This window comes from Camarhynchus parvulus, chromosome 4, assembly GCF_901933205.1.
Source record: "Camarhynchus parvulus chromosome 4, STF_HiC, whole genome shotgun sequence".
Lineage (NCBI taxonomy): Eukaryota > Metazoa > Chordata > Aves > Passeriformes > Thraupidae > Camarhynchus > Camarhynchus parvulus.
In genome coordinates this window covers 64,321,590-64,349,376 of record NC_044574.1, presented here as the reverse complement: position 1 = coordinate 64,349,376, position 27,787 = coordinate 64,321,590, and the positions used below count along the sequence as shown (strand labels likewise).

At 47.2% G+C, this 27,787-nt stretch overlaps 1 protein-coding gene across 4 annotated transcripts; it reads left to right on the top strand.

Annotated features, from left to right (window-relative positions):
• Positions 1–15: 15 nt before the first annotated feature.
• Positions 16–22,262, top strand: NDNF (neuron derived neurotrophic factor). 4 transcript variants are annotated; one of them, XM_030948113.1, is made up of 4 exons: positions 16–121; positions 18,060–18,257; positions 19,208–19,332; positions 20,203–22,262. In XM_030948113.1, the coding sequence occupies exons 1-4, from the start codon at positions 105–107 to the stop codon at positions 21,591–21,593; spliced, it is 1,731 nt and encodes a 576-aa protein (XP_030803973.1). In that variant the 5' UTR covers positions 16–104; the 3' UTR covers positions 21,594–22,262. The 4 variants fall into 4 exon arrangements, with proteins under 4 accessions (XP_030803973.1, XP_030803976.1, XP_030803975.1 ...); XM_030948116.1 differs by lacking the exon at positions 16–121 and adding an exon at positions 296–404; XM_030948115.1 differs by lacking the exon at positions 16–121 and adding an exon at positions 1,370–1,753.
• Positions 22,263–27,787: the final 5,525 nt, after the last annotated feature.

Here is a 27,787-nt window from a genome sequence, read left to right as displayed (position 1 = left end):
GCACCTTCTGCATCAGAAGAGGAGCACATGTAGTTTGCTGAGATTTTCTTATTGAGGTGTTGCAGTTGGAAGCAGATGATCTCCTAGGAAGGGAAGAAGTCAGGATGCTGTGTATTACCAGGTATTTTTTAGTTTTCCTTAAACATGCATAAATATATCCTAAACTTTGTCTTTCTCCCTTCCCTAAACTCCTACCCTTAAAGCCTATTGGAAAAGAATGAATAGAGTTATTAAATATGTAAAAATAGGGAAGGGAAAACAGAAGGATAACTGGATAGGGACTCCCACAGGGCTCTTTTTCTTAATCCTGGGTTTTGTTCAGCGAACTTATATTTCTGAGCAGACCCTTGGGCAGAGTGCTGGCTGGCTGGACCCTGCTGTTCTGTGAGTTGACAGAGTGGGAGGTAAGTGGCACTAACTAATGGCAATTAGCAGAGGTCTGGACAGCTGCGTGTCCCTGAAGGCATGAGCTCTTCTGGGGGTTGTGTCTTCACAGAGTGGAGCTGTTTGTCACCCTACACGTCACCCTACAGAATATGGCAATTTGCATCCTTCCACGGAGGCTTTGCTGTCAGATTTGCTCAGCTGTCTTGCAAGGGGGAAAAAAAAAAAAAGAAAAAAGAGGGTTTACTTAATTTTCGCTCCCCAAATCTGTTGAAATAATAGGGCAGGAATTACCTATCAGCTGCTATCAGTAATAACTTGTTTAATGCTTATGTAGCACTTGACGTTTTTATGTCTGATGTGCCAGAAAGGAAACAAAAAGAGATGGGTTTGTTTTTAAATGGCAAAGGATCGTTTTTGTCTTTTCATTGCAGCTCTCAGATAATAGTAAGAAAATTGTCCCTCGGCCCCCAAACCTGAAAGCTGCCTCTGACCAAAACGTGATGAGGGACAAGGTGAGAGGTTGAATATGTAGCTTCGAGACCCTCAGTTTGCTCAGTTGCCGGAGCGTTTGGTAAATCCCATATCTCACGCATCCTTGACGGTCTCTCCCGCCTCCATCGCTGCTGGGATGTTCCGCAGCGTTCCCGCAGCCCTGACCGATTCAAGCAGCGGCCGCGCGAAAGAGAGGAGCGGGAGCGCCGCGTCCTCCGGGCCCCCGCATTCCCCCGTCCCGGCTTTGCTTTCGGGCAGCATCCAACCCTCCAAGATGGATGTTGAGTAGGCTCTGGCAGCGCAGCCGAGCGCGGCACAAAGCCGGGCGGCGCTGCCCCTGCGCGGCTCTGCCGGGGCCGGCGGGCCGGGCCGGGCTCCCCGCGGTGCCGCGGGCTCCCCCCGGGCCCGCCCCTGCGGTGGCGGAGCGGTGGCGGGGCGGGGCGGCCGCGCCCGCGGGGCACCCCCTGCCCGCCCGCCCGCCCCCGGCGGCAGCAGCGAGACGCGCCGGGCGCCGCCGCTCCGCGCCCCCTCCGCCAAACTTTTGCCGGCGCTCGGCCGCCCCGCGGCTCCTCCCGGGAGGCGAAGCCGGAGCCGTGCCCTCGCCCCGGGCAGCGGCGGGTGCCCGGGGGGCTCCCGGCTTCTTTCCCCAGCTTTTTATTGTTTTTCCTCCTTTTTTTTTTCTCTTCCCCGCGGGGAGGGGTGGGGAAGGGAAGGGGCTATAAAGCGCGAAGGGACGTGCGTGACACAGTCCCCGCTGCAGCCCGTCTGCACCGGAGCGGGGGGCTAGGTCAACAGCCGCCCCCCTAAAAATCAACCCAAGCCTCCCCCGCCGCGGAGGGACAGCACGGGACGGGACGGGACCGGACGCCGCAAGGTAAGGCACCGGCAGCGGGGCGGGGAGCGGGGCGCCCGCGCAGCCCGCTCCGATGGCCCCGGGGCGGGCGGGGGCGCGGTGCCCCGACCCGGCTGCGGGACCCTCGGCCGGAGCGGGGCCGGGGCCGCGGCCACCCCGGCGCCGTCCCTGCAGCCGCGGCTGCGGCGCTGAGCCCGCGTCCCGGCCCCGCTCCGCCGCGGCTTTTGCGGGATGCTGCCGGGAGAAACCTCGGCGCCCTCCCGGATCCTTTCCTCGCCTTCGAGGTTCGTTTTTTCCTCCCCGGTTTTGCCCGCTTGCAGCCCGCGGCGGCCGCGTGCCCCGCAGCCCGTGCGGCTGCCGGGGAGCCCGGCTCGTCCTCCGGCGCTGCCGCGGAGCCGGTGTGTGCCAGGCAGGCAGCGGCTCCGCTCTGCCAGCATCATTCGTGCTTCTCGGGGAAGAAAAAGTGGCTACCGAAAAAAAGCAGACAGAAAACTCTACGGTGGGATGTAAGTGCTGAGGTTTGCTACGTGCAGCCTTGGTTCTGTTTTTATTTCAACGGCGCAGAGACAATGGCTACAAAGCGCTGTTTAATCACTTGCAGATATAACTTTTATGTATTTAAACCTTAGTGCTGGGTTTTGAAAAGCTGTGATTCTCTGAGCGTGTTTGTTCTGGATGAATTTAACACTTGAGCGGTAGCATCCCCTGGTTCCCCGGACGGGTTAGCGTGGTGCCAGGGATGGCCGTGATCCTGTCTGTGCCATGCAGCCCGGGGCTGCTCTGGAAATCATCCCGGTCGACACCGACGTGGGCTCGGCAGCCTCGGGAAGGCTGGTTTCAGACAGCGGGTCCTGAAGCTTGCAGCTTCCCTTGCATTTCCCCTCCCCACCAAAGGAGCTGGTTAGCATCTAGTTACAATGTTAATTAGAACAATTAAACAGCATCGCTGTTCTTGTGGCTAGACTGAGCTGCAGGAGGCGAGCTCAGATGGGAGGAGAGGTCCCTGCCATAAACTCCCGGATCTCCCTGTCCTAGCTGGCTGTTTGTGAGCAGCCATAGATAGCAGGAGATGTTCAGTGGCACAACTGTGGCACTGTCTCCACTGGAGCATCCCCTAGTCAGGCTGCTCTGGCAGCCCACCCAGCACTGAGGCTGGGCTCCCACCCATTTCACGCTTGGTTGAGACAGTGGAGTTGTGCCTGTAAAAGTGGAAGGGGCGAGAGCAATGCGAGGGTGAGTTCCTCCCTGGGCGGTTGGCAGCGAGTGATTTATGGCACCGGTGACCCTGGGCAGGCACTGCAGGCTTGGCCATAGCCTGGTTTCCATAAAAACAGCCCTTGGGTGCTGGACACCCTCAGCTCCCTTGGCTGTGCCGTGAGGGAGAAGGGGAAAAAACTTTGTGTTTCTGCTCAGCCTACTTTGAAAATTGCTGATTCTGAACTATTTTAGGAATGGTACTTGGGATTGCTTCTTGTCAGGAATGCCTCATCCTCCCAGCCACGCTCTCCTGCCTCATAGCGAAACACGTACCTGCAGGAGAGCTGCCCGGGTCAGCTTTCTAGTGCCACTGCAACTCTCTGAAGAGCTCAGAGCAACGTCTAGAATTTAAAACTTGCTGATATTTGAAGCAGAAGAGGACTTCTGGGAGATTTTTACCTTCTAGTTTGACCATTAAGAAAGTGGTGAGATAGGCAGTAGTGGATCATGTGTGGGTGTATCCAGGGTCCTGTGGCTGTGTTTGACCCTGTTGTGAGCACAGTGATGTTTGTTCCTCGTGGACTTTCTGTGTCAGCAGATAACGAGCCCTTCTTAATTTTGTGAGAGCTTTATAATAAGTCTGCAAAATTCCTTGTCACGTTTCCACGATGAGGACTGCAGATGCATCCCACTCTCCTTGTCTCTGTGCGGCCCTGGACAGAAAACCTGTTAATTTCTGTGCTATAGAGGGTGGGCACTGCAGCATATCATTGCAGCCCTGCCAGAGAAGTGATAAAAGTGCATGTCCCACTCCTGAGTGGGGACACCCTGAGCTCTGCCAGCAGCTCCCTGGCACCAGCCACACCTGGCAGGCGGTGGCACATGTGTGTGACATGCTGCTGGGTGTCATGGGCCAGCAGGTCACCTCATGTCCCAGCCACCCTGGAGAAGGTCAGGATTTGGTGGTGAGGTGAGAGGGAATTTGAGCACTGTGTGGGATGCTGATCCCACCGAGATGACTCTGGGCCCCTTTACTTAATTGTGAGTAGTTTGTCAGCGAGGCGAGGCAGAGCTGTGTAGGATTGCCGCGCGCGCCTGTGTTGTGGGTGAGCACTTCGGAAACGCGGAGGAAAAGCTCTGAGGTTTCCCTAATGTTTATAAATACAATCTGGTGCAAACTGTCAAGCAAGCTGTTCAAAATCACGTCACGCCTGCGCTGCCTTCCCCGCTCAGCTGCAATGCCTTCACCGCAGAGCCGGTGCTCATGTGTCCTTCGGCGCTCCCGGCGCACAGCTCCGGCCCATCTGCGGGGCTTTCCCAGCGTCCCTGTCCTCCTCCTGTGAGCCAGGCTGGGATGCAGCGCTGGGGGCAGGCTCGGTGCCGTGGCTCCGTGTGCAGCTCATTGGAGCCTGAGCATCCTTCAGGGCTCCGAGAGCCTAGGCTGCCCCAAAGCAACCTGGCTCACAGACCAGAACTGCATGCAGGGGCAGCAAGGGCATCTTCAAGTCCCCTTGGTCCTTCTTAGAAGGTTTGACTACCTTAGATGTCCCCTAAAAATGAAGGCATAAACCCTTTCCTGAAAGCTCCATCCATGCAGTGGCCTTCTGCTCCATTCCATGCCCTCAGCAGGGCTGGATGGAGGCTGTTTGCTGGATGTTTCGCTCTGAAGTGTGCCAGGGTCTTCTGCCTTAATATATATGAAAAGAAGAGATGTTTATTAAACTCAGACCCTGCTTTTTCTTCTACGATTTATGTCTCAAGAGGCTGGCGATAAACAGTTTATTAAAAAGAAATCCTGATTTATTTCTGCAAATGGTTACATTTCAAGCTGGTACCAAATGGTTTTGTAGGAGACCACCTTTTATGCTTCCCATGGCAGTTGAAAGGATTGCTAGAAAAACAATCCAGAATCTAAGTAGGTTTGGATAAAGGCAAGCCAGGACTGTACGTCAGGGTATGTGGTGCTTTTAAGCAGCGAGGCGGTGGATTTTACCACGGAACATCTGGGCACTGGCTTCAGTTACAGCACAGATTTTAGTGGGATAACAAGTCCTGCTTGGCTTCGCGTTCATTTTGAAGTCACTAAACTTTATACTAATAATAAAACTGTAAGCCCATTACTTCACTGTTTGCAAGGGGCTGTTGCAGTCCCCCGTCGGGGTCTCGCATCTTTCTGGGGCTGGTTTTGTTTTGCTGTGCTAAGTGGGTATTTATCTTCTCAGTGCCTGGCTCGCTTTGGCTGCAGGCAGCTTTGCTAATTTGTAGCGATGGCCACTCCGGGGAGGGCGGGCAGGTTTCCATTCGCCTCCGCCGAACGCGCACGTTTTCTGCATTAGGAGCAGCCTCAGAAAGCTCCGCGTTTCTCCTTCGCGTTTCTCCTTCCCGGCACTCCAAGGGGCTGAGGTTGGTAACCCGGAGGCGATAGAGCTGCTCGGGGCTACCAGCTCGGCCACTCGTGAGACGGAAAGAAAAGCGGGAGGATTTGCTTTCTTTTGGTTTGTTTTCTTTTCTGTTCTGCTATAAAATGCAGAGAAGAGCAGACTGGACTGAAGGAGGGAAGGGCCGCCTCTTTTATACAAGAAAACAAGTTTGCAAACCCTTACAGATTGGTGCACATGCTGCTGGGAATGCCCCAGCATCAGGGAGGACAACCCCAGCTAGTTTATAGGATGAAGGAATGCACGTTTGGAATATAAGTTCCATGTGAGAGAGTATAGACGGGCTATGAGACCGATGGTTACTTGATCATGGAGCACCTGGTGTGACACTGAGCGCTGGTGAGCTCTGCATTTTGGTGTCGCTGACTGTATGGGCAGTAAACCAGATCAAATCAGAATTACACCCAAGGAAGGAGAATATCCCAGGTAAGACCAGTGAGAAGGGACTTGAGTACTGCTTGAGCTCTGCTAACTCATGAGTAGGGCAGTGAGTGAGCGAGCGTTGCTTTGGGGAAAAGGCAGAGTGCAGAAACTGTTCTGTTTCACATCGCAAGATGTACTTCTGTGGCAAAAATCCTCATTAGATCAAACAGGGATAGTTTCTGCCTGAGAAGGCAACTCAAATAAGCTTGTGGATGGATGGAAGGAGCTTTGAAGGCTGAGGAGATGTTTTTTGAAAACTTTAACAAGATGTCATTAGAGAGGAAGTATTTGCCCTTAGATTGGGAAACAGGTCAGGATAATAAATCATAACTCCAGGAGAGTGTGCTTAAAGCTGGAAATACATTCAGATGGGAGAGAAAGAGAGCAAATATTAGAAAGAAGTTTGTTCTCTCAGAATTCATTTTCTCATTTGCTGCATGCAAGGACACACACTGAACAGGAGAAGGAGAAATGTTAACACAGAGCTGTAACAGGAACCAGCTGAAAATCTCATGACTGCATGGATGGCTTTGATTGCTCCACAGGGAGCACGTCAGTCATGTGGGACACGTCAGAAACAGGCAGTGTGTCGTGTCACCTCATGTGTGAGGTAGCTGATAGTCCAGCTTCACCAAGAACCTGATGGGGGGGCATTTTACAGGATGGGTTTTGAATGTCACTGGAGTAATCAGCAGCAGGAGCGGCCTGAGAAGCCAGCCCCACTGCAGGACAGCTTCACTGAACACAAATGTGCCTGAGTTACCAGAGGGGAGCAGCAGATCCTGCACAGAGCATCTCGCCCTGGGCTCTGCCCTCGCACCCAGGCAGGTACTGTCAGCTTTTCTCACCGATTTCTCAGGGCTGTTCAGGTTTGGCCTGAAGTGGGACTGCTCTGGCTTCAGGGTAATTAAACTCAGGGCTTAGAGAGATGTTTGTTGCTGGTGTGACAGCTGAGATAGGAAGCAGTGGGTACTTGCTGCTAGCACCTGGAAAACGGAACAGCAAGAGGCAATAATTTATCTCTCCTACCTCATTCCCTGCTCCATGGGTCCGGATATGAGTGCCCCTCCGGTGTGACCCTCGCACGCTCCCAAGGTGACACAGCACCGAGGCCGACACCTCCCCTGTGATTTACAGGGGAAAAGAATTGTTTGCCTAATTGAGTCCATTTCCCCCCCTCCCTGTATTATTTGAGAAAGCACAACTTTGTTCAAACTTTATTAGGGGGTGAGAAAAATGATGCTTTTCATCTTTCTCATCTTTAACTCGCTCAGTACCAAGACAGAGCAGCCCCAGGCCAGCTGAGGCAGGGTGGGATCGTGGGTTCCTCACACACATTTGCAGGGATGGTTGCACAGGGAAGATGTTTGTACAAAGCAGCCAGAATATTGTGAAGAAGCGAGTGCTCCCTCTCTTTCTCTCTGTCTCTCTCTACTTTGTTTAGGTGCAGCAGATTTACTGCTAATTTGTTTTTAGTCAAACAGTCTAAATGTGTCCCAGCATTCTGAAATCCAGAAACCTGATGGAAATTCAGCAGTTTACAGATTGGGATTGTGATGGTGTGGGAAAGCCAAGTGTCTTGGAGCTGCCAGCTGGTCTCTGGATGTGAAGGAAAACATCAATGTACAGCATTAACAATTTCTAGTCCCTGTTCCTTCCCTTCCTTTGGCTACTAAATCTGTGTTTAATTCCCTGGAGGTTTTCTCTCCTGGGTAAGAATTACTTACTTGAGTATGATTTGTACGACTAATAGGATCTTATCCTTATTTGGGGAAGACCCTAGGGGCTCTTTCAAACTGATTTTTCAGTAATGAGAAATAATGAATAAAAGTCTAATAGTCCTAGGGGGTATTAAAGTTACAATTTTGCAGGGAAGATTTAATATCAGTCCATTAAAACTTTTATAATCCTGTTAGAGTACAATAGTCAGAAAAAAAATGAGAGAGAAAATAAGTAGGTTTTAAGATCCTCTCACATCTTGTGAACAAGTCTAAATTTAATGTTTGAATTAAGCAGGTATTTTAAAGCAAGAGTCTAAGACATCTCTTGCAAGTGTGTGATAGCAGGGTGGCAGGCTCAGGGAAAGAAATGTGCTATGTTAATTTATGGAGCACATTCTAATTGCCTCTCGTGTAAGAAAAAAGCAGTTGCAAGGTGTTTATGAGAAAATCCAGGCAATTAGGACTTAAACTAGAGAATGCAAAATTCATAGACCTCAGCACAGTGTGTTTCTAGTAGCCCAAAACATGCTCTGGCTCAGCCTGTTGCTCACAGGGTGTGTGAGCATCCCCTCTGGGCACTGTGGGGTCACTGAGGGTCTGTTCACCCTGGGACTGGGCAGACCCCAGCTCGTGGCCCTTGGTGAAAGGTGTGGGAGCCAAGTGGGACCCAGGGGCATTGTCCCCGTGGGCAGAGCTCCCCACATGGCCAAGCCTCTGCTGAGATGCTTTGAGGGGACAAAGCACCAAGGAGCAGATACTGTTTTATGAATTTACAGCTTTTTGCATTTAGCAAGATCAGCAGTGGTGCTGGAATGACGTTTTATCCGTTAGCAGTAGCTTTCATCCCAGAATGTTGTAGCCATTTCCAGTCGCTGGTGGAGGGACACCCCCAGAAAGCAGCGCTGGATCCCACACCAGAGCTCTCACCACTTCTTCCCCGTTTCTGAATGCAGGAACTCCTCCCTTCTTGTCCCTCCTTTCCAGCTCTGTCAGCCTGGGATGTATGGTTGCTATAAGAGGGCCGGAGGTTTTGGGGCTGTTTGGATGTTCGCTCACCCATGACAGCCCGGCCTCCCCGCCCGCATGGGCTCCCTCCGCTTTTGTTGGCAGCCAGCACATGAAGGGATAACCTTTCCCCTGCCAGCCTGCACAAATAAACACTGGCCCAGCAGCAAAGTGGAGCTGAAACCAACCCTTGCAATAATCTGCTTTTTCAGACCCCTTACCACAGCTCTGCAGGTGACCCTGGCAGGTTTGAACCTCTGGCGCCACATCCCTTTGGAGCACCCATCCCTTCTGCACTTGGGAAGGACTTTGCAGCTTGGAAATGTACAAGCCCACTGCCTAAAAAACAGAAAAGTGCTAGAAGGAAGACTGAAGACTGGCAGCTCCCGAGTGTGCTCCTGTCCTGCTTTGGTGTGATGGGCTGGGGGCTGGTGAGCTGTGGCTGGACTCGTAGGCTCTTCCAGCCTCTCCAGAGAGGTGAGCGTGTATCAATCTCCATGGCCTCACTGTCTCCCCATCATTTTGCCTTTTGGATTCAAATCCTTGCTCTGTCACGTGGCTTCTTAGCACTGGAGGGGTTCAGTGATGCTGGGTGAGCAGCTGGGGGAAGTTTGGATTTTTGCTGGAAGCAGTGGGAAATGTCAGGCACCATGGTGGGGACAGCAGGTAGCTACGTTGAGAAATTGGGAACAGCTCATGCCCTCCAGTAACAACTTTCACTAATTTATTGAGCTAATTTCACTAATTTATCTGTGGGAATCTGTGTCTTTTTTTAAGCAGGATGCTGGGGGAATAAATACAAGATTTAGGAAGCCTGAGCATTCCTGCTCGTTCTCGTAGTCCTGTCTAAAAGTGAGCATGCAAAGGAGGGAATTTGCTGAGTGACACCCAGGAGCAGTGCTGAGGCTGGATGTGCTTCATCCAGGATGAGCCATCCTGTGCTCTCAGCCACTGCAGCCCCTCAGGAACCAGTGCTAAGAAATGGTGTGTGCTGCTTCGTGGGGATGGTGGGGATCCATGTGGGAGACAATATCCATGCTGGATCTTGGAGTCTTTGCTGCTGTGGCTGAGATCTGCCAGGTCTAACACTAAGAGTTGCTGGTAGAAATATGTAAATATCAACAGCTTCAGCACTACATTTGATACTTTCCATTTTCAAACATTTGACAAATGTTTACATATTTTCAGCAGCCCTTTTTCAGCTAGGGAAAATGAGACACAGCATCTGTGAAATTACTCTGATATGCAACAAATCATTATGAGAGTGCACCTTGAGTATTCATTAAGGACTTTCAGGGCCTAAGGTTTCCTTTGCACACTTTTAAAGCTGAAGGTACAAAATACTAAAACCGAATCCAGTTTTGGACAGTAAGTGCAATCAGAAAGATTTGTGTTCAGATGATAATTCAGGGATTTGAAATTTTGAGGGATCAGCTACAAATATAACATATATTACTGTGGTTACCAGTAATATGTAGTCGTCTCTACTCCCAAATAGGAGAAGTGGAAATGGCCTCAAGCTGTGCCAGCAGAGGTTTGGATTGGATATTAGAAAAAACTTCTTCATGGAAAGGGTTGTCAAACATTGGAACAGGCTTTCCAGGGCAGTGGTGAAGTCACCATCCCTGGAGGTATCTAAAATATGTGTGCCTGTGGCACTTGGGGACATGGGTTACCCGTGGCCTAGGCAGTGCTGGGTTAGTGACTGCACTTAATGGTCTTAGAGGGCTTTTCCAGCCTAAACAATTCTCAAATGGGCCAAACTCTGAATTCAGTAGGAAAACTCATCATTCCTTTGGGGTCAGCACCACTGCAGGACCCCATTCTGGTGGCAGCACAGGGATGCAGTCTCTTCCCCAGGTATTGCAGACAAGCACTGTGCGCAGGTATTGCTGCTGTTTTGCTCTGCTCTTCCAGCTTTCTGGAAAGCTGCTTTTCTTCCTCTGTGCCATGGCAGGTGAGAAACCCTTGGTGGCAATAAGGGTGGTGTGGTGACATGGCAAAGGAGAATTCCTGAGTCACTGTTGTGGGAATACTGTGTGTGTAGAGGTAGGGAAGTGAGTGGGAATAGCAGTGCCTGTGGGCTGGCTGTGGTTTGTAATCCTGTGTACGTGTGTGGTGGTGTTCCTGACACGGAGGGAAACTGCATGTCTGATGGGAGCTGTGGGAATCAACCCCTCTGCACTTGACAGGTTTTCCAATAAATATTCCAACTAAAAACTAGAAGGGGAGAAGTGCATAAGGAATTCCAGTGTGCTCATGGCACAGCTTTCCACTCCAGAATGTGAGTGCTCAGGTTGTTGCTGGAGGTACTGGAGCTCAGCTTCCTCTGCTCTTGCTCTGGGAGTCACTCTGGTGACCTGCCTGTCCCTGCCTGTCCCTGCCTCTCCCACAGCTCCCTGTCCTGTGCCAGCCTCTCGTGTTCTCCCCTTTAGCAAACACCTTGTTGGCCAGGAGCAGCTGCCATGCCAGCAGTATTCCCTAGGAATAGCTCAAGCAACCTTAACTCCTTTGGTAGTTAATGACTCTGGGTTTGTGTTGTAGCACCTTCCCAAGCCTTCCTGCCCCGGCAGTTTGAGGATGCAGATCCTGGTTCTGTTCCTGCTCTGTATCGTGCCCTGACATTTCATCCCATCCCTGGAGGATTTTCTTGAGGGCGCTCACTCATAATGTCAGACTGAAGTATTCCAGAGGAACAGTGGGAAACTCTGTAGCAAATACCAACAAGCTGGTGTTGGTTGTAATTTGTAATTGTTCGTGTGTTCCTCCCCGCTAATCCCCTTGCTGAAATTCATTACAGAGAGAGAGCAACCTACACCCGGAGAGCTGTGCTGAAGGCAGAACGACTTGGCCAAGGAAAGTAGCTATTGTTTTATGATTAAAGGAAAGGATTATATTGGGATTTCCTTGAACAAGGAAAGTCTCTGCCCTACTTTTATTGCTCGTAACAAGGGGATAATAATTACTTTCCATTATAAAACACCCCCAGCGCTTGCGCTGAAAGATTTGTGGTAGAGCTGCGTGGCATTCAGGGCTGGTTATCTGAAATGGCCTGGAGTTGTGCAAACAGATTTCTCTGCCTTATTTCTCCTACTGGGGCTCAACCCCTGCTGAGACTATGGAAAAAATTCCTCTACTCCGAGTTGGGTCAGACTCTCCAAGTGTGACATATTTTCCTCTGCAGGAGCTGGTACCAGTCACCTATCCCATGACGCCTGCCCTCTCCAGGAGCGACATCCAGCCACCTGGAGCTTTTGTACAGGCTTGGGAGGATGAGCAGGGCCAGCAGCAGGGACCCAGCCGGTGCTGGAGTGGCCAAGGGAGGTCACATCTGTCCTGGGGGGAGGGCTGGCAGCTGTCTGCCTCCCCGTGCTCCAGCACATCCCTGCTTCCCGTGCCGCTGCCACCCCCTCGCAAGGAGAGGCGCGGAACAAACTGAGCATTGTAGCAGGGGCCGCCGGGGACGCGCTGTTTGTTTGGGTTTGACACTCGGCGCTGAGTCCCGTGGGCAGAGGTGGCTGTGAAAGAGAGAAGCGCTGGTATGTGGTCTCTGATTGAAACAAGGAGAACTATGAGGCATTTCCTTGAGCGTCCCAAATGGCATCTCCTGGCTCAGCTGGTTTTTGAAGCATCCAGCTGCCACCAGCTCCAGGGTGACAATTTTGATGTGATCAGGGCTGAATCTGTTTCCACTAAAAGTGGAAAAATAAATAAGTCTCAGTTTAGAAACAAAATAGTCCATGTAAAATTTGATTTTTTTGATACCCTATCTCCCCGAGTATGTTTGCTTTTCAACATGTCTAATTTGAGACAGCTCTGCATTTTCTAATGATGCCCCTTTGGAGTTAGCCTCTCCCCCAAGCTGTAGCTCACTGCCACTGTTGTCCATTAAGATTTGGTAGAAATGTACCCTTATTTCTTCAAACCTCCCTGTTTTTACACGGTTGTATTTTTTGCCTGTAATGCCACAGAAATTTTCTTGGCTGAAACAATAATTTTCCCAGCAAAGAAAAATTGTGGGTTGAGTTGGAATTGCAAGAGGTGCTTGGTTAATCCACAGATTATTGACACGGTGGAGCCTCCATGCTTCAAAGGCACCATTATAGTCCATCGTGTCCCTGTGTACTTAGGGAGCTTTAATCCATGGATTACAGGTCCCTGAGAGCTCCTGCCTTCCCAGTTACAGCTGGTCCTGCCAATGGGAGCTGCCATGTCAAGCTGGCTGTAGCACTACACAAAAATTTGGTCTTTAAAATCCACAGAGACAGTGACACACCCTTATATCCCTATTAGGGGCTGCATTTCTTGTCCCAAGCCCCTGGAGAGGTCCCACAGCCCTGCCTGGCCCATGCTTTTCCCCAGGCACCAGGCAGGACCAGACAACAAGTTTTCAAAAGCGATGCTTTAAAAAAAAAAGGAACCACAAAAAAGCCCAAATGAAAAACATACCAAGCGTTTTCCACATCCTTTAGGGAATAGTCAGCATTAAACAGCAGGCCTTCACTTTTCCCCTCTGGTCTCCCCCTAAACAAACAAACTGAGCAGCTCCCAGTAAATGCTTAAATTGCAAAGACATTATTTTTCCTTGTTTGCACATTAAAAATAACTAATTGCATTGCAATCCAAATTTATAAGCGCTTTTAAACTCCTCTGGTGCTCAGGTGATAACTGTGTGTGTGAGGTGCGTGTATTTGTGGCATGTATCTCTGGAAATGGAGTGTATCGTGGAAAAGCTCACAGGCTCTTTATTTGCAGCATTCCTATAATAAGTCAAAGAAGTCACACAGTGCCCTTTTATTTCCAAAGCTGGACTTAAATCATGTCAATAAATCTGCAGACTTATTATGAGATGCAGCATGGGTAATGTAAACAGAAAAAAACCCCACCCCCAGCACACCAGAGTTTAAAAATAGGATGTAAGGAGGAAAAAAAGTTAACCATCCATACAATAAAAAGAGAAAAAATGTGACACAAGAGCACTGTGTCAGGCAGTGCCTTGAAATTATCCTCACTAAATGACAGTTGTGCTCTTCCGACTCTCTGTAATTTACGTGAGGGTTTGGTTATTCCAGACGCATTTGCTCCAGGTAAACCCAGATCTCTTTTGTTTTGCTATTGTAAGTCCTTCACAGGTCTGGGTGACAGCTGAGGAGTAAAGCAAATTATTTCCATAGATCAAGGAAGATGACTGTGAACAGGTACCAGTGTTGCATGTGGTGAATCCAGTACTTTGCTCCCTTTTTCCGCAGCATAGGTGTGTTTGGTGAGTACCTGTGTGAAATAAATGCACAGTGAAGCCCAAACAGGAGGACACAACTGCTTGGATCCTCAAGAGCCAAACAAAATGGATTCTTGGCTTGCTGGGTGGGGTTTCTGTGGTGGGATGTAGGCAGAGAGTCTCTGATCCCTTACAGAGTATTCCCCACAGAGCTACGTTTCAGTGCTGGAAAAAAAGGTCAGCCAGAAAATACCATAGGCTTGACCAGGGAAATCAAAAATGGGATAATTTCATTTGTCCCCAAGGCCAGCTGTTTCTGACTTGGGTTGAGGATGTGCCCACCCTGCTGAGCCTGTGGGAAAACCCCATGAGGTGCTGCCACAGCTCCAGTTAATTTGTCCCTCAACTGAGGACCTGAGCCAGCTGTAAATCCCATTATCCTCTCCACTTCTGGTCCTAATTGCAATTTACCTGCAGATTTGCAGATGGAGTTTGTTACCTGGAGGTCTCAAAGGCAGGAGAGAGGACTGTGTAGGGCTTTTGTAGGTGGGATTTTGGAAAAGTTGGGTAAGGAGATTATTTAAAAGATAGGAATTAATTGTAATTGTCATAAAACCCATGACCTGACTTAACGATTATTTTCGTGTATGTGCTTATAATTCAAGTTTATAAAATGCCATTTATAAAATGGTTATTTTTTCTTTGTGAAAGAAGGAAAAAGCCCCAAGCCTCTGTCAAGGTGGTGAATTTTGAAGTGTTTAAAATCATGTATCTCCCTCTCCAATGTACAGCATGTATTTTTCATCTGTTGATCTTTTTAGGTAAATACAGCTGGGCTCTTTAAGCAAACATGTCCTGAGGTGTGGCTCTTGCTCCTGCAGTGTTTGTGTAGCCTGGGAGCTGCTCACCTGGGGACGGCACTGCCACATTCCAGGTTCAAACCCAAGGAAACCCTGGCCACCTGCCCTGGCATCCCGCAGCCTGCTCCGGTTCAGTGTCCTGGTGCCTGGCAGGCAAAACCGAGTGGCCTTGTCCCTTGGGAGCAGCCCTGCCTGGGAGGAGATGGCACCCTCTGGATGCTCCATGCTCACTCTGACGCCCCAGCCAGCAGGACTTTTCCCTCTGGGTTTGAGGCTCAGTTGAGACAGAGTTTGGGGAAGAAGTGAAAGGTAAAGACGGGCCATTAGAGGGCACTTTTGCAATCCTGGAGAAGGAAAACGGTGCTTATTATTTCACTTAGGACTGTTTGTTTTGGCACTCTCTTAAATTCAGTGATAAACAGCAGGAAAATCCCTCCAGTCAGCAGGAATATATCAATAAAATATTGACTCAGAGTTTTAAAGAAAAGAAAACAAGACAAACTCGTAGAAAACGGAATAAAAGACATTTAAGGATGTGGCACAGCCTAGAGAACAAAAAATCACACAACGTATTTCATGTAATTTGTGTGGCTTAGCAGTGCAGTGCTTAGGCCTCAGCTTGTACCTGGATTCTAAAAACGAATCCAAGGCAAGAAAATTGTTTTGGGATTTTCTGAGGACTGGGTGGCAGAGCATGAATTCACAGGCTCACATCTAGCAAGTGCATTTTCTGAGGGACTCTGTCAAAGTCACTGGTGAGCTTGCCCAGAAACAAACACAGGATGAATAAATGGGCTTTTTGCTTTGCTCTTGATGTTTTGCATGAGTAAACTACACAGGGTTTAGTTTGAAACCCTGCCAAATTATAATGAGTGCTCTGCAAAAACTAAAATCTGTTTATTAACTGGTGTGAAAGGGTGGTGTAACACTGACAGCACAGCTTCCAAAAGCTGTGAGCGAGGTTTGGATGCCTCTTTGCTGTTGTCCCGCTTTTGGAAGTGTCGTGCATGAAAATTGGGCCCCTTTTAAGCCTCTGAGGTTAGCTACCTGAAAATGAAAGCGCTCAAAATTCTATTAATTTGTCAAAGAACAGAGATGATAAAAGTTTCCTTTTTCAGTAACAGTTGACAACTTTGCAAGGTATTTCATGTGTGGGACGGGCATGGATATAGAACGAAATTTAATGTGTCTTTTTGGAGTTATTTTTAAGCCGAAATGCTTTTACAATTAGATAAAGAAATTGCAGACAAATCTGTACCTTGTCACTGCTCTGTAGCTGTTAAGGGGGGCAGAAACACTGTTTATGGGAGTTTTTAAAGTGCATTAGCTAGTGAAATTATTTAAGAAGTGAAGCTTAGCCTATAATCAAAATGGTTTATTTTAGTAGAGGTTACATTGCACTGGAACTGACTATGGGAATACACAGGATTGCAGTTTCAGGGGGGTTCATGTGGAGGACGCTGTCTGCAGAAAGCGTCAGAGTTTCTTACCTAACCAAATAATCTGCTGTAACTGTTGTGATTAAGTTGGAAGGAATTTCATCCCTGTTGGCCAACAATAATACTCAAAAAATCAATAAACAGCGTGTTAGAGCACACGAAACTCATCGTGCTTTGTGTGAGAGGAGCTTTCTGCTGCCTTTGGTGACTCAAGCCAGTAAGTATTTTGACTTATGATCTTTGCTCCAAAAGGTCAAAAGTCTTTAACTTGGCTGGAAAAAATCAACACTCCAGTCTGAATTTGAGGAACTATATCCACTATATCACAAGCTAACTCAGGACCTGTTTGGGATAAATTTTGACAAAGGCTGAGAAAGCTAAATCAGTATTTACCTGTAGGTAGCAATTGCATGTGTTGGGTAAAGCCCTGGACTCTTTTCCCTTCTGTAGGGCAGAGTACTGCAGTAACCTGTCATTAAACCATCCCAAATGATAACAGAGCACACCATTTGAGACCTAAAATTGCATCCTGTGAGGGTGCAGGTCACTCCTGGCTCATGGATCCTGCTGAGTTTGCCATGCGTTTTCCCTGTCCCATCACTGATTTCAATGGGAAAATAGAAAGATGAAGGAACTGAGCTGGTCAGCAGGAGTTGGAGAAAACAGTAGAAAAGGGAGGAGGGAATGAGCTGATATCAGGGGAGAGCAGAGAGGAGGGGTGAGTGAGGGGGACTTGCATGTTGCTGGAAGAAATTATTAAATAACAATGGCAGAGGAAGCAAAATGAGTGTGAAAATAGCCCTCCACGGCCTTGCTGGTGTCAGAAACTCTGCTGTGCAGCTTGTGGGTGGCTGTGTTTAGCTGTCCTGAGAGCAGGGAGAGGGATTTAGGAAGAGCAGTTTTAGTATGGCTTGGACTACAGTGTGCCACTTCTCAAGGAGCTTTATGTTTGCTACTTTTACATAAAATATTAGGGGTGGTGGGAAATATCTCAGTGACAAATTTGATCTTAAAGGTAAAAGGAAGAGTTTGCTATAAAATAGTAGTTGTTTTAGAGTGCAGCACCCAGAGCAGTGCATGACTGCACACTCAGCCAAGAGACAAGATAAGCTGTTCCTGGCAGCTCAGCTTCTAGCACGTTTCTCCCCAAAATCAGTGCTAACACAGCTAAGGTAATGGCCTAAACATTTTTTTTCTTTCTTCTCCTAATTAAAATTGGTTATTATTTAATAATTTAAACTTGATACATTTGTACCAGAAATGGGCTGTTTCCCCTTCCTCCCCCCCATCCCAGAGCCACTATAGATGAGATCATCTGCTGTACTGAAAGGAGATTTTAGCCTGTCCCACTGTATATGTTAGGGTAGTAATTTCTGACCTAGTTATAGACATACTAATGAAAGGCTAAGATTATGAATTATTATGCCTAATTTGTAAAGGATTCTCTGCTTTTGTGTTTTGCAATTCCCATCAGGCTTGAGGATTAAGCCCTGCTGAATTGCATGCTAATACCAATGTGCTTTGAATATGTGTGGGTTTGTATCACATGCTTTCCTAATTCTCTATTTTTGTCAAGAACAGTTTCACTGGAAATATTTACTTTCCAGAGGATTGTTGGAAGCCCAACCAAAGTCTCCTAGGGGAAGCAAAGCCGATGTACCCTCCATCTGCTCTGTGCTTGCTGCAGCTCCCAAGGCCAGCCAGCTCCGTTTCTGCTGTGGCAATACATCAAAGTGTAATTCCCCAAAGCATGTGGAAGGCTTTTGCTCTTTGGTAGCGATTCCAATTTGAAACCAGTACCTGGTCTTGCTTTGGTCACTGCTCAGGATGGGCAAATCTTGGTGACACCTTTATCCAAGCGCTGTGACAGTCTGAGCTCAGTCCTTACAACGAGTTTTCCTGGTGTTTGTGTGGCAGTGAAGGTGCCTGCAAAACACAAAGTGCAGTGAGGTTGTTGTAGGTGTGCCCACGTCCCAGCACAGACGTGGTGCCCCTCCTGAGGTGGGACTCCCTGTTGTTGCTGCAGGATGCTCCTGCTGCGCTGCCCACTGCCGCTCCTGCTGCTGCTGCTGCTGCCGCTGCACTCCAGGCCCCAGAAGCTGCCCACCAGGGATGAGGAGCTCTTCCAGATGCAGATCCGGGACAAGGCGTTCTTCCACGACTCCTCAGTCATCCCTGATGGAGCCGAAATCAGCAGCTACCTCTTCAGAGACACTCCCAAAAGGTATTTCTGCCTGGCCCAAGTGAGGAAGCTGAACTTTGAAGGCAGTAGCTCTGGTTGCTGGGTGCTTTGAGATCAAAATTGGGTCTCAACCAGAAAAATATAAATGCCAGTGTTCTGTTTGGTGAAGTAAACATGTGAGCCTCCAGCCCAATCTGGCCTCCCCAGCTGAGGGTCTGTCCAATTTATTTGATTCCTCAGATGAGCCCAGAGCTCCCCCAGACTGCAGAACTTCCTTGAAGTGGGACCACTATCCATGTCTGTAGGCAATGGGAGTGGGAAGGAAATGAGAAACTACAGGCTTGACCCACCCCACTTGTCCCTCTTCATTGTTCCCTACTGTGCTTTAAAGAAGCAGCATTAGGCAGCCTGGTCTGAAATCCCCACTTCCCAGGCTTCACCCTGTGGGTCAGAAAATACTGAGGGTTAGACTGGGGAAGAACCTGAGGCTCCGGGGAGTTTAGGGAAGAGTTGCATTGCCTCATACCACATGCCTCCTCCAGCCTTCATTGGCGAGGAACATTTTACGATGAGTGATGTGTGGTGCCTGGAGGGATGTGGGAGGGCAGCTGGGTGTGTGTGCACCTCTGTGTGCTTACCTGGATGCAATGTGCGTCCTGCCTGGAAGAGCATGTCCCTAAGTTCCAGGAGAGATCCTGTTCCCCTCATTAATATCTCTGTGATTATTTGTATCTAGGTAGTATAGGAGTAGAAAGTAAAGCTGCTGGAGGGGAGGGCAGGAGGCCAGAAAGGCCTCTGCTCTGCCTTGACACAAAGTGTGAGCCCTACTCCTTAGCTCTGGCCCACCAGCCTTTCCATACTCCCTCTGCCTGCTGGTAACACTTTTGGCTCTGTGGCCCCACCTAGACCATCCTTGATGGTGTCCAGTCAATCCCTGCCAGCTGGCTGCCATCAGGAGTTCCTGACATGTGGGTCTGTCAACCTCTCTCTAGGTATTTCTTCGTTGTTGAAGAGGACAACACTCCCTTAGCAGTGACAGTGACACCATGTGATGCCCCTCTGGAGTGGAAGCTGAGTGTGCAGGAGCTCCCAGAGGAAGCCAGTGGGGAAGGATCAGGTAACAAGCCATCAGCAACTTCCCCTGTCCCCTTCCCTGCTTTTCTCCTGCATTTAAGGTTCCTCAACACTGAGTCTCACAGCAGGCCTGTCTTTATGATCTCCTGTTGTTTCGGTCTTCCAGTGCAGGAGATTGACAACAGGCAGCAACATGGAAAGGAAAAGGACTACAAAGAAGTAAAAGCTGAGGTTACAGTCACAGGGGTCTGGAAGCTGCCAGAGCAAACTATGTTTGCCCAGAGTGACTCGTTTTGATGGGGGCTTTGCTGTGAGGTGTTTACACAAGCTAAAATTGGAGAGACAGGGCTGGCATTGCAGCAGGACTGAGCCCACCCCTTGGAAGGACTCATCTCCAGCCATGGAGCTGTGTAGCTGCTGCTCAGGAGAGAAAAGGGCTGCCAGAGCCTCTGACACATGTGCTGACCTGTCCCACACACCACATGGTATGGCAGACACACCTCTGGTCCCCACTGTGTTTAGCAACAAAATTTTAGTGTGACTCAGACGGCCAAAGCCAAGGGTCCACATCCAGGAACAGGCAGGTGAGTGAGTTTCCCCTGGAGAAATATGCTTGGCAACTCCAGGTGGGATGCCTGACACTCCAGTGGAAGGTGTTAGCTACTGTTCATGAGATTCCATTAACGCTGGTCAGGTGGAGTTTCTTTTGTGTTTGGATTTAACCTGAGTGCCAAACCAATTTTCCTCTCTGTTTTGACAGAAGTGTTGATCAATTACATCTTCCTCAGAAGACAAAACCTTCCTTTCCCATCTCACTTTTGTATTTTATGTAGTAAAATGTGCCTTTTGGAGTTCTGGTTTTTCACATTTGCAGAGAGTGTCTGTACAAATGTTTCTTTTGCTTGTATTCCAGGTGACCCAGAGCCCCTTGAGCAACAGAAACAGCAGATTACCAATGAGGAAGGCACGGAGCTCTTCTCCTACAAAGGCAATGATGTGGAGTACTTTGTGTCCTCCAGTTCCCCCTCTGGGCTGTACCAGCTGGATCTGCTGTCGACAGAGAAAGACACCCATTTTAAAGTGTATGCAACCACGACTCCAGAGTCGGACCAGCCTTATCCTGAGTTACCTTACGATCCCAGAATCGATGTCACCTCCCTGGGACGTACAACGGTGACTCTGGCATGGAAACCGAGCCCCACGGCCTCCTTGCTGAGACAGCCCATCCAGTACTGCATCGTCATCAACAAAGAGCACAACTTCAAAAGCCTCTGTGCTGTCGAAGCCAAGCTCAGCTCTGACGATGCCTTCATGATGGCTCCAAAGCCAGGTCTGGATTTCAGTCCCTTTGACTTTGCCCATTTTGGCTTCCCTGCAGACAACAACTCTGGCAAAGAACGTGGTTTCCTAAAATCCTCCAAGTTTGGGCGGCAAACGTCCCCAAAGCCGAGAGTTGACCTGCACAGAGTTTGTATTGGGAACAAGAACATTTTCACTGTGTCTGACCTGAAGCCAGACACGCAGTACTACTTTGACATGTTTGCAGTGAACACCAACACCAACATGAGCACCGCCTATGTCGGCACCTTTGCCAGGACCAAGGAGGAGGCAAAGCAGAAAACAGTCGAGCTGAAGGACGGCAAAGTTACAGATGTGTTCATCAAAAGAAAGGGAGCCAAATTTCTACGTTTTGCCCCTGTTTCATCTCACCAAAAAGTCACCTTTTCTGTTCATTCCTGCCTGGATGCTGTTCAGATCCAAGTTAGGAGGGATGGAAAACTCCTCTTGTCTCAAAGCGTGGAGGGCGTGCGGCAGTTCCAGCTCCGGGGGAAAGCAAAAGCTAAATACCTGATTAGGCTGAAGGGCAGCAAGAAAGGCGCTTCCATGCTGAAGATCCTGGCTACAAGCAGGCCTAACAAGCAGTCCTTCCCTTCCCTTCCCGAAGATACGCGGATCAAAGCCTTTGACAAGCTCCGCACGTGCTCCTCGGTCACCGTGGCGTGGCTGGGCACGCAGGAGAGGAACAAATTCTGCATCTACAAGAGGGAGGTGGATGACAATTACAATGAAGAGCAGAAGAAGAGAGAGCAGAACCAGTGCTTGGGCCCAGACACCAGGAAGAAGTCGGAAAAGGTTCTGTGTAAATACTTCCACAGCCAGAACATCCAGAAGGCAGTGACCACAGAGACAATCAGAGGCCTGCAGCCTGGCAAGTCCTACCTGCTGGATGTTTACGTCATAGGGCACGGCGGGCACTCGGTGAAATACCAGAGCAAACTGGTGAAAACCAGGAAGTTCTGTTAGTTACCCTGGACAGAGGAACACGGGGAACTCCGGACTGAGCGTTATCCTGCTTCCGAGTATACGGATTGACTACTTGCACAGCTGAGAAGTTGTGACCTGTATTTGTACTGTGTAGAAAAGATATCAGCTTGTATATTTATGTTTACATAAGTCATTGTCTGGAGGAACTGAGGCTGGTGCTGTCTGGTAGCACCTGGCAGCAGTGTTATCATGTGTCCAGTGACCCACATGTGATGCTCAGTAGATGCCCAAGGTAGGAGAAAACCTCGGAGGAACTGGCACGCCTTTGCTTCCATATTGCATGAACTGCTTCTAAATTATTTTATACTTTAAGAGGCTGAGATACATCATTTGTTCACCTTGTTACTCACACACACAACTCACAGACATATGCCCTTTCTCTCAGAGTAGATGGTAGGGTTTCTGTAAATTATTTTATAGAGTCTTGTTTTAAATGTTTATGTTTCTATGATTGTAAACTATTAAAATCTCCCCCAATAAAATACAGATTTTAACTAAGTATTAACTGGGCTGCATATGAAGCAGTTTCATTGCTAATGTAAATTCTTACCTAGCTGATTTTCATGTTTAAATACTGTATGTATTTCATGTACAAAGTTGCCATAACGTTATATTCCTGTACATAAAATTAAAAAATATTAGATTATATATTACTGACTTTTTGTTGACTGCTCCAAAGAAAGTGGCTTTTTTTTTTTTTTGACATTCTGTGTGCACAGACAGGTGTGGGGACAGACGAGACATGCTGAAACTTGGACTGAATTCAGTTTTGCTGTTTCATCATGGCTTGCAGTCTGAGTTAGAGGCCATGCAGACCTTTTGTATAGTCATTTGTTATTTTTTGCTAGATTTCATTGGAAGCACTTGCTTTCTGGATGCTGCTGGGTTTGACCACAGTAAGCTAAAAAGATGGTATTTTTTCCATTGACAAGAAAGGTAGTGCTACCAAAACCCCAGATACTTTCATTTAATTTGCAGTTATTTCCATGGTGTAGATTTCTTTAAGGTATTATATTTCTAGATATCATATTTTCTAAATTGTCTTCTTTGTTTTTCCATGTCATCTCCATGACTCAAAAGCCTGCAGAGAGCTGGTTAATAGAAAACACTCCTCAGAGAAGCAGCTGGGCCAGCCCTATTTCAAGCAGTGAAGGTAGGAGGGAAAGAGACCAAAATCCATATGAAGGCTGAAACAGGTTCCTCTTAGGCTGCTGACAGGGAAAGCCAGACCTGTCCATCCCTGCCAGAGGTGAGCTCCAGTTTTCCTTGGCCCTGCAGTGTTGAGCTCCTGACATTTTCCTTTGTGCTGGCCCCAGCACTGGTGGGTGACAGGAGGGTTTTGTGGCTGCACAAGCTCCTGTGCCATTCCACATGCCGAGTTTGTTGTGATTCTCCTCCCCCAGAAAAAGTAGGTACCGTATGAAGACTGATCAGAAGACACCTGCTGTGTTTCATGTGGTTATATAATAAATGGAATAATGGGAATTCAGATTTCTCAGGAGCTCTCTGATTCCTTAAAGGAACTCAGAAATACACACTTGCTGCATTACCATGCCAGGGTGTACAGGAGCAGTAGGTCACTCCAGCTGGGAATCCTCAAGGACAGGACAGTGGTAACAAGGTTAGATCACCAGTTGCCAGGGGGATACTTTCCCTATATTTCACAGTCTGGAAAGCTATTGAATCCTTAAGCTAAAGACAATTTGTAAAAGCATTTCTCTCTTTACTGCTGCCGCTTGTGTGGGGATCAGTACTTCTTCCACTGCCTTAGTATGATGTTTACTTCAAAACACATGTTTTACCACAATTCCAGCTCTGCTTGTTCCCTTTGGCCAGATTTCTCTGTTTGGATATTCACCCAGCTCACTTGGCTTTTCTGCCTGCTAACTCCTCATGTTTGCAGCATGTCACAAAATTTAAAAACTCCCCAAGATGCGTGCAGCTTCTATTTCTGAACATGCTGGTTTCGAAGAAAAATATCACAACAGTTGTCTTCATTTCCCACTGGAATTCTTCTTTTCCTGGACAGCTAGCTCTATTTATTCTTCTGGATGAAACTGAGACCATACTAGTACTGCATCTATTAATCATCATGTTATTATTCAGATCTTAATAGTCTGAGAGAAGCTGTTCTTTGAAGGATAGAGTTAAAATAAGGGCACTGTTTTGTACAGGGCAAATGTAAGTCAGCCTTTAACTGAGAGGTGACTGAAGCAGGTGTTAAAGTAGAATAGGTCTCATCTGCTGGGAAAGTTCCAGAGTGAGTTTTTGTGAAAGCAGAGAGCCCATGTGAAAAGTCATAGCATGGGCAACATCAAAAACATATATGAAAAGAATTTATAAAGAATGTAATAGATGGATACCTGGTGTAAAAGGTCAAAAAAAGCCAGTATATCAAATATACATAGAAATATACATAGAAATATACATAGGGCCTTTTTTTAAGCACAAAGCTGGCAAGTTAATTAAAATAGAAACTCAAGCTGGGAAACAGAAGGTTAAATGGAGTTCAGTATTCATAGTGATGGTATGTGTCCCTTTGGGACAGAATGCCATGCTGGAATTTGCAGCTGAGGAGCACACAGGGCTATAGGAAAGCAGCAGAGGTGGCTCACAGGGATGGCAGCACCTCCTTAAGGCTCATCCATTGCAGGACTGTAACAGAGAAATTCTCTACAGATGAGGTTTGCTTCAAAGCTGCTGAAGAGTCACTGAGCCATTGCAAACCACAGCAAGATAATCTTCAACACCATCAGTCAAAGGGGGCTTACTTAGTTTTACTGCTTTACTCACTGGCAAATGTGGCAGCTGCCTTACCAGGGAAGCTTCAGGGAGCCCAAAATGGTCCATGACTTACAGAACAAAAGGTTATGATGGTGGCAAAGCTGCAGAATAAATCCATCAGTGATACACACAAACATTTCAAGAACTCCACTTGTAGCAATAGCAGTTGGGTCTCACAGCCATATTTCTTTGGGTTTTAAGTAGCTATTTTAAGACTGGTAACATAACAGGGGGAAAGCAAATCCTTATTTTGAACAGCAAACATTTACCTTGGCACTTGGCAAAAAAATGTAACAGTTGTGGTTTCTCAAAGTCCTTTGACTAGTTAGGGTTAGGGTTATCATATTTGGATACACTCAGTTAAATGGGATGTGAAAATGCATTTTATTTAATTCAGCACATAAGCCATGCTGGGGAACTCTGTACCAGGAACCCTGAACTCTTCTTCCTCTCTTTGCCTAGAAACCTATTCAGAAACCTTTGTGCCCTCAGAGATCAGCCCTCAGTTTTGTGGCAATACAAGAATCTGGTCTGACTGAGATTGTCCCAGTGCACAGCACAGATGGTAACTCATGTTCTCAGATCTGCAGCTCTTCAGTGAAATTCCCATCTTCCTCCATGTCCTCTTCCATTTGATAATGTTTGCTATCACTTAACAGGTGTCCTGACATTCCAGTGATGTTAGGAGCTGGAGGAATATGATTTATTTTTTTCTTGACTATTACACACTTTTTTTTTTTTTGTCTCTTACTTCTTGCTCCTGGTTTTCTTTCAAACACTTCTGTGTAGAAGGTCCAGGAGAATAACATGCACAGTTTTGCCCAATAAACAAACTCAGAGCAATTTTTCTTCCTCTTCTGGGAGGCAAGTAAAACTGGTTGTGTTAAAACCCATGGGGCTGTGGCACATCAGCAAAGGCAACTGAGGCCATAGAAATCTGAGGAAAACCTTGCAAAAATGCCTTTTTTTGCTGGTTTTCCCTCTTACATGGGTTTTTTAAATGGCAATATGGGTGCAAAATAAAACTGCTCCAAAGAAGGTGGTTTTTCCATCTGCTTTTACCCCACTTCCACTGATTTGAGCAGTGACTCGAAGTGCAAGCCAATTCCCCAGGGAATCATCACCCAGAGCCCTGGAGGATGCAGCTGGGCTTCATTAGCAGCCCCACTCCTATGGCTAGGTGATCCTGCTTCCGTTAAAGAGCCTTTGCAGCAACTCTGAAGATGCCCTGCCTTCCCCTGCTGTAGGAGGAGAGCAGTGTGTTCTTAGAGGTAAGTGGGTAAGTCTGTCTTTGTTTTTTTTAAGTCTGTTTTTAAGTAAAAGGAGAATGCTCAGACCTTCAGAGGTTTTGTATTCATGTTTTAACTCTGTCAGAGAGAGTTTCTTGGTTTTGTGTTGTGATACTGGTGTTTCAGCCAGTTGTCAGTGAGGGGTTAGTAAGTGTGGCACTATTAAATTACATTTTCCCCTCTTTTTCTCTCTTTTTGTCTGAAAAGTGTGAAAAAATCCAGTTTCCTTGTATGAGGTCTCCTGAGCCTGCTAACCTTGTGCATAAGAAGTTCACCTTAAGCTATGATGGTCTTACTTCAGAGAGCAAAGTAAAGAATTATTTTTTCTGTTCACTGAGCAAACAGGGAATAAATTATATCCCAAATGTGTGTGGATAATATAATGGCAAAGCTGCTGAAAGGCTGATAGAGAAGAAATTATTAATTGCTGTTTTTTGAGGGTTTTATTGCTGTATTGACACACACTATGGCTGTGTCTTAATTCTGGGTTTGGATATTCATGTAGGGTTACACCTGCTAGAGGTAAGCAGTCACATGCTTAATTGTTTCCTTGATTTAGAGAAATGTGTGTTTGTAGCAACAGGCAGCTAAAATGGCTGTAAATTTCTGCTCCAATGCCTTAAATAAATGCTGACAGGATTATTAAGTATTAATCTTATAATGCATACCTTGCAAAGAGACCTGAATTCTTGTTTTAATTGTGTTAAAATCCTTATTCTAAGTCTAGCAAGTGTGGTAGTGAAGAGTTTGTCTGACTGTGTGAAATCTGGTTGTAAGGTGGGAGTAACACCACAAAGGGGACACAGTGTTGTAGCTTGCTTTGCTTCTAGAATGGAAGGCAAGAAATTATCCTGCTAATTCTCAAAGTATGGATTTTTTGGCTGGGGGAGAAACATCAGAGAGTCTGGAATATAAAATTATATGATTCTGGTACTCAGGGGTTTAATGTAATTTCGAATTAGTACTGATTTTACCTGTGCTGTTCCACACTTGGAATTGCGCATTATTTCAGGTGAAAGAGGGATAGAGAACTAAAACTGAGATATTTTTGTGAAGTAAATTATTTTATTCCCCCCCATTCTGCCTGTTGATTTAACTGTTAAGTAGGAATGAGTGTGTTGTAAATAATGACTTGCCCACTCCCTGCCTTTTTGAGCCACTGTTTTTCAAATGTTGGATTTTCCTGTTGAGCTCCAGCAGCTGTTTCTGGCTGTGTAATTCAATCCTATATGTAGAAGAGAAGCTGAGCTTTTCACATCATTTCCATATTAAACCCTTTTCCCAGTAGCTCTGTGTTGGTGAGGAGAGCCTTTCTTTGGTTGTCTTGAGATGCTCCATGGATTTCAGAGTCCCTTCAGAGTTTCAGGGAATCTATGAAAGGCTACGGCAGCCACTGATACAATTCAGGGATGGTTTAGTCTTCTAAATAAGTGTTTAGACTGGTTTATAAACTTGTGGTATTAATCCTGTCAGGGAGACAAATTCTTACTTCATTTCATGTGTTTGATGGTTCCAAAGCCTGCTTTGGAAGAAGGCTTTTATCACTCCTCTGGAGTCCACATCACTGGCTATAATAATCATAATCCTCAGCCTGCCCAGACAGCCACTGCTGATACCAGGCTGTGGGGAACACACTCCCTCCCCTCTTTTTTAGGCCATTTCCTTAAAAGAGAACTGTTTATAAATTAAAGTTTAAGTGACCCAGTAACACTGATAGATTTTGTGAATGCAGCTCGTTATTAGTTCCCAGCACAATTTGTCTAACAAAAAAAGGGACTTATCTATCTCAAAATAGGCACAAGTGAATAGTGAATGTACAGCTGGCATCTGATCTTGCAGTCATTGTGTATTTTGGAAAGTCAACTGGCTGACAATTTGATTTCTGCCCACTGAAAACTGTAGAGTTGAGGTACCCTTTGATGAACATGAGATAAATGTTTATTGTTCACTTCGGAAAGAGATCCTCTTTTCCTCTGAAGACTTCCCTTACTGATCCTATCTACAGCAAAGAAAACTGAAAAGGAGCAGGTGGAAGTGTTGTTACTGGAATATTTGCTGCTTATGGACATAAAATAGCATGGCTGCTAAAAAGGCTGTTAC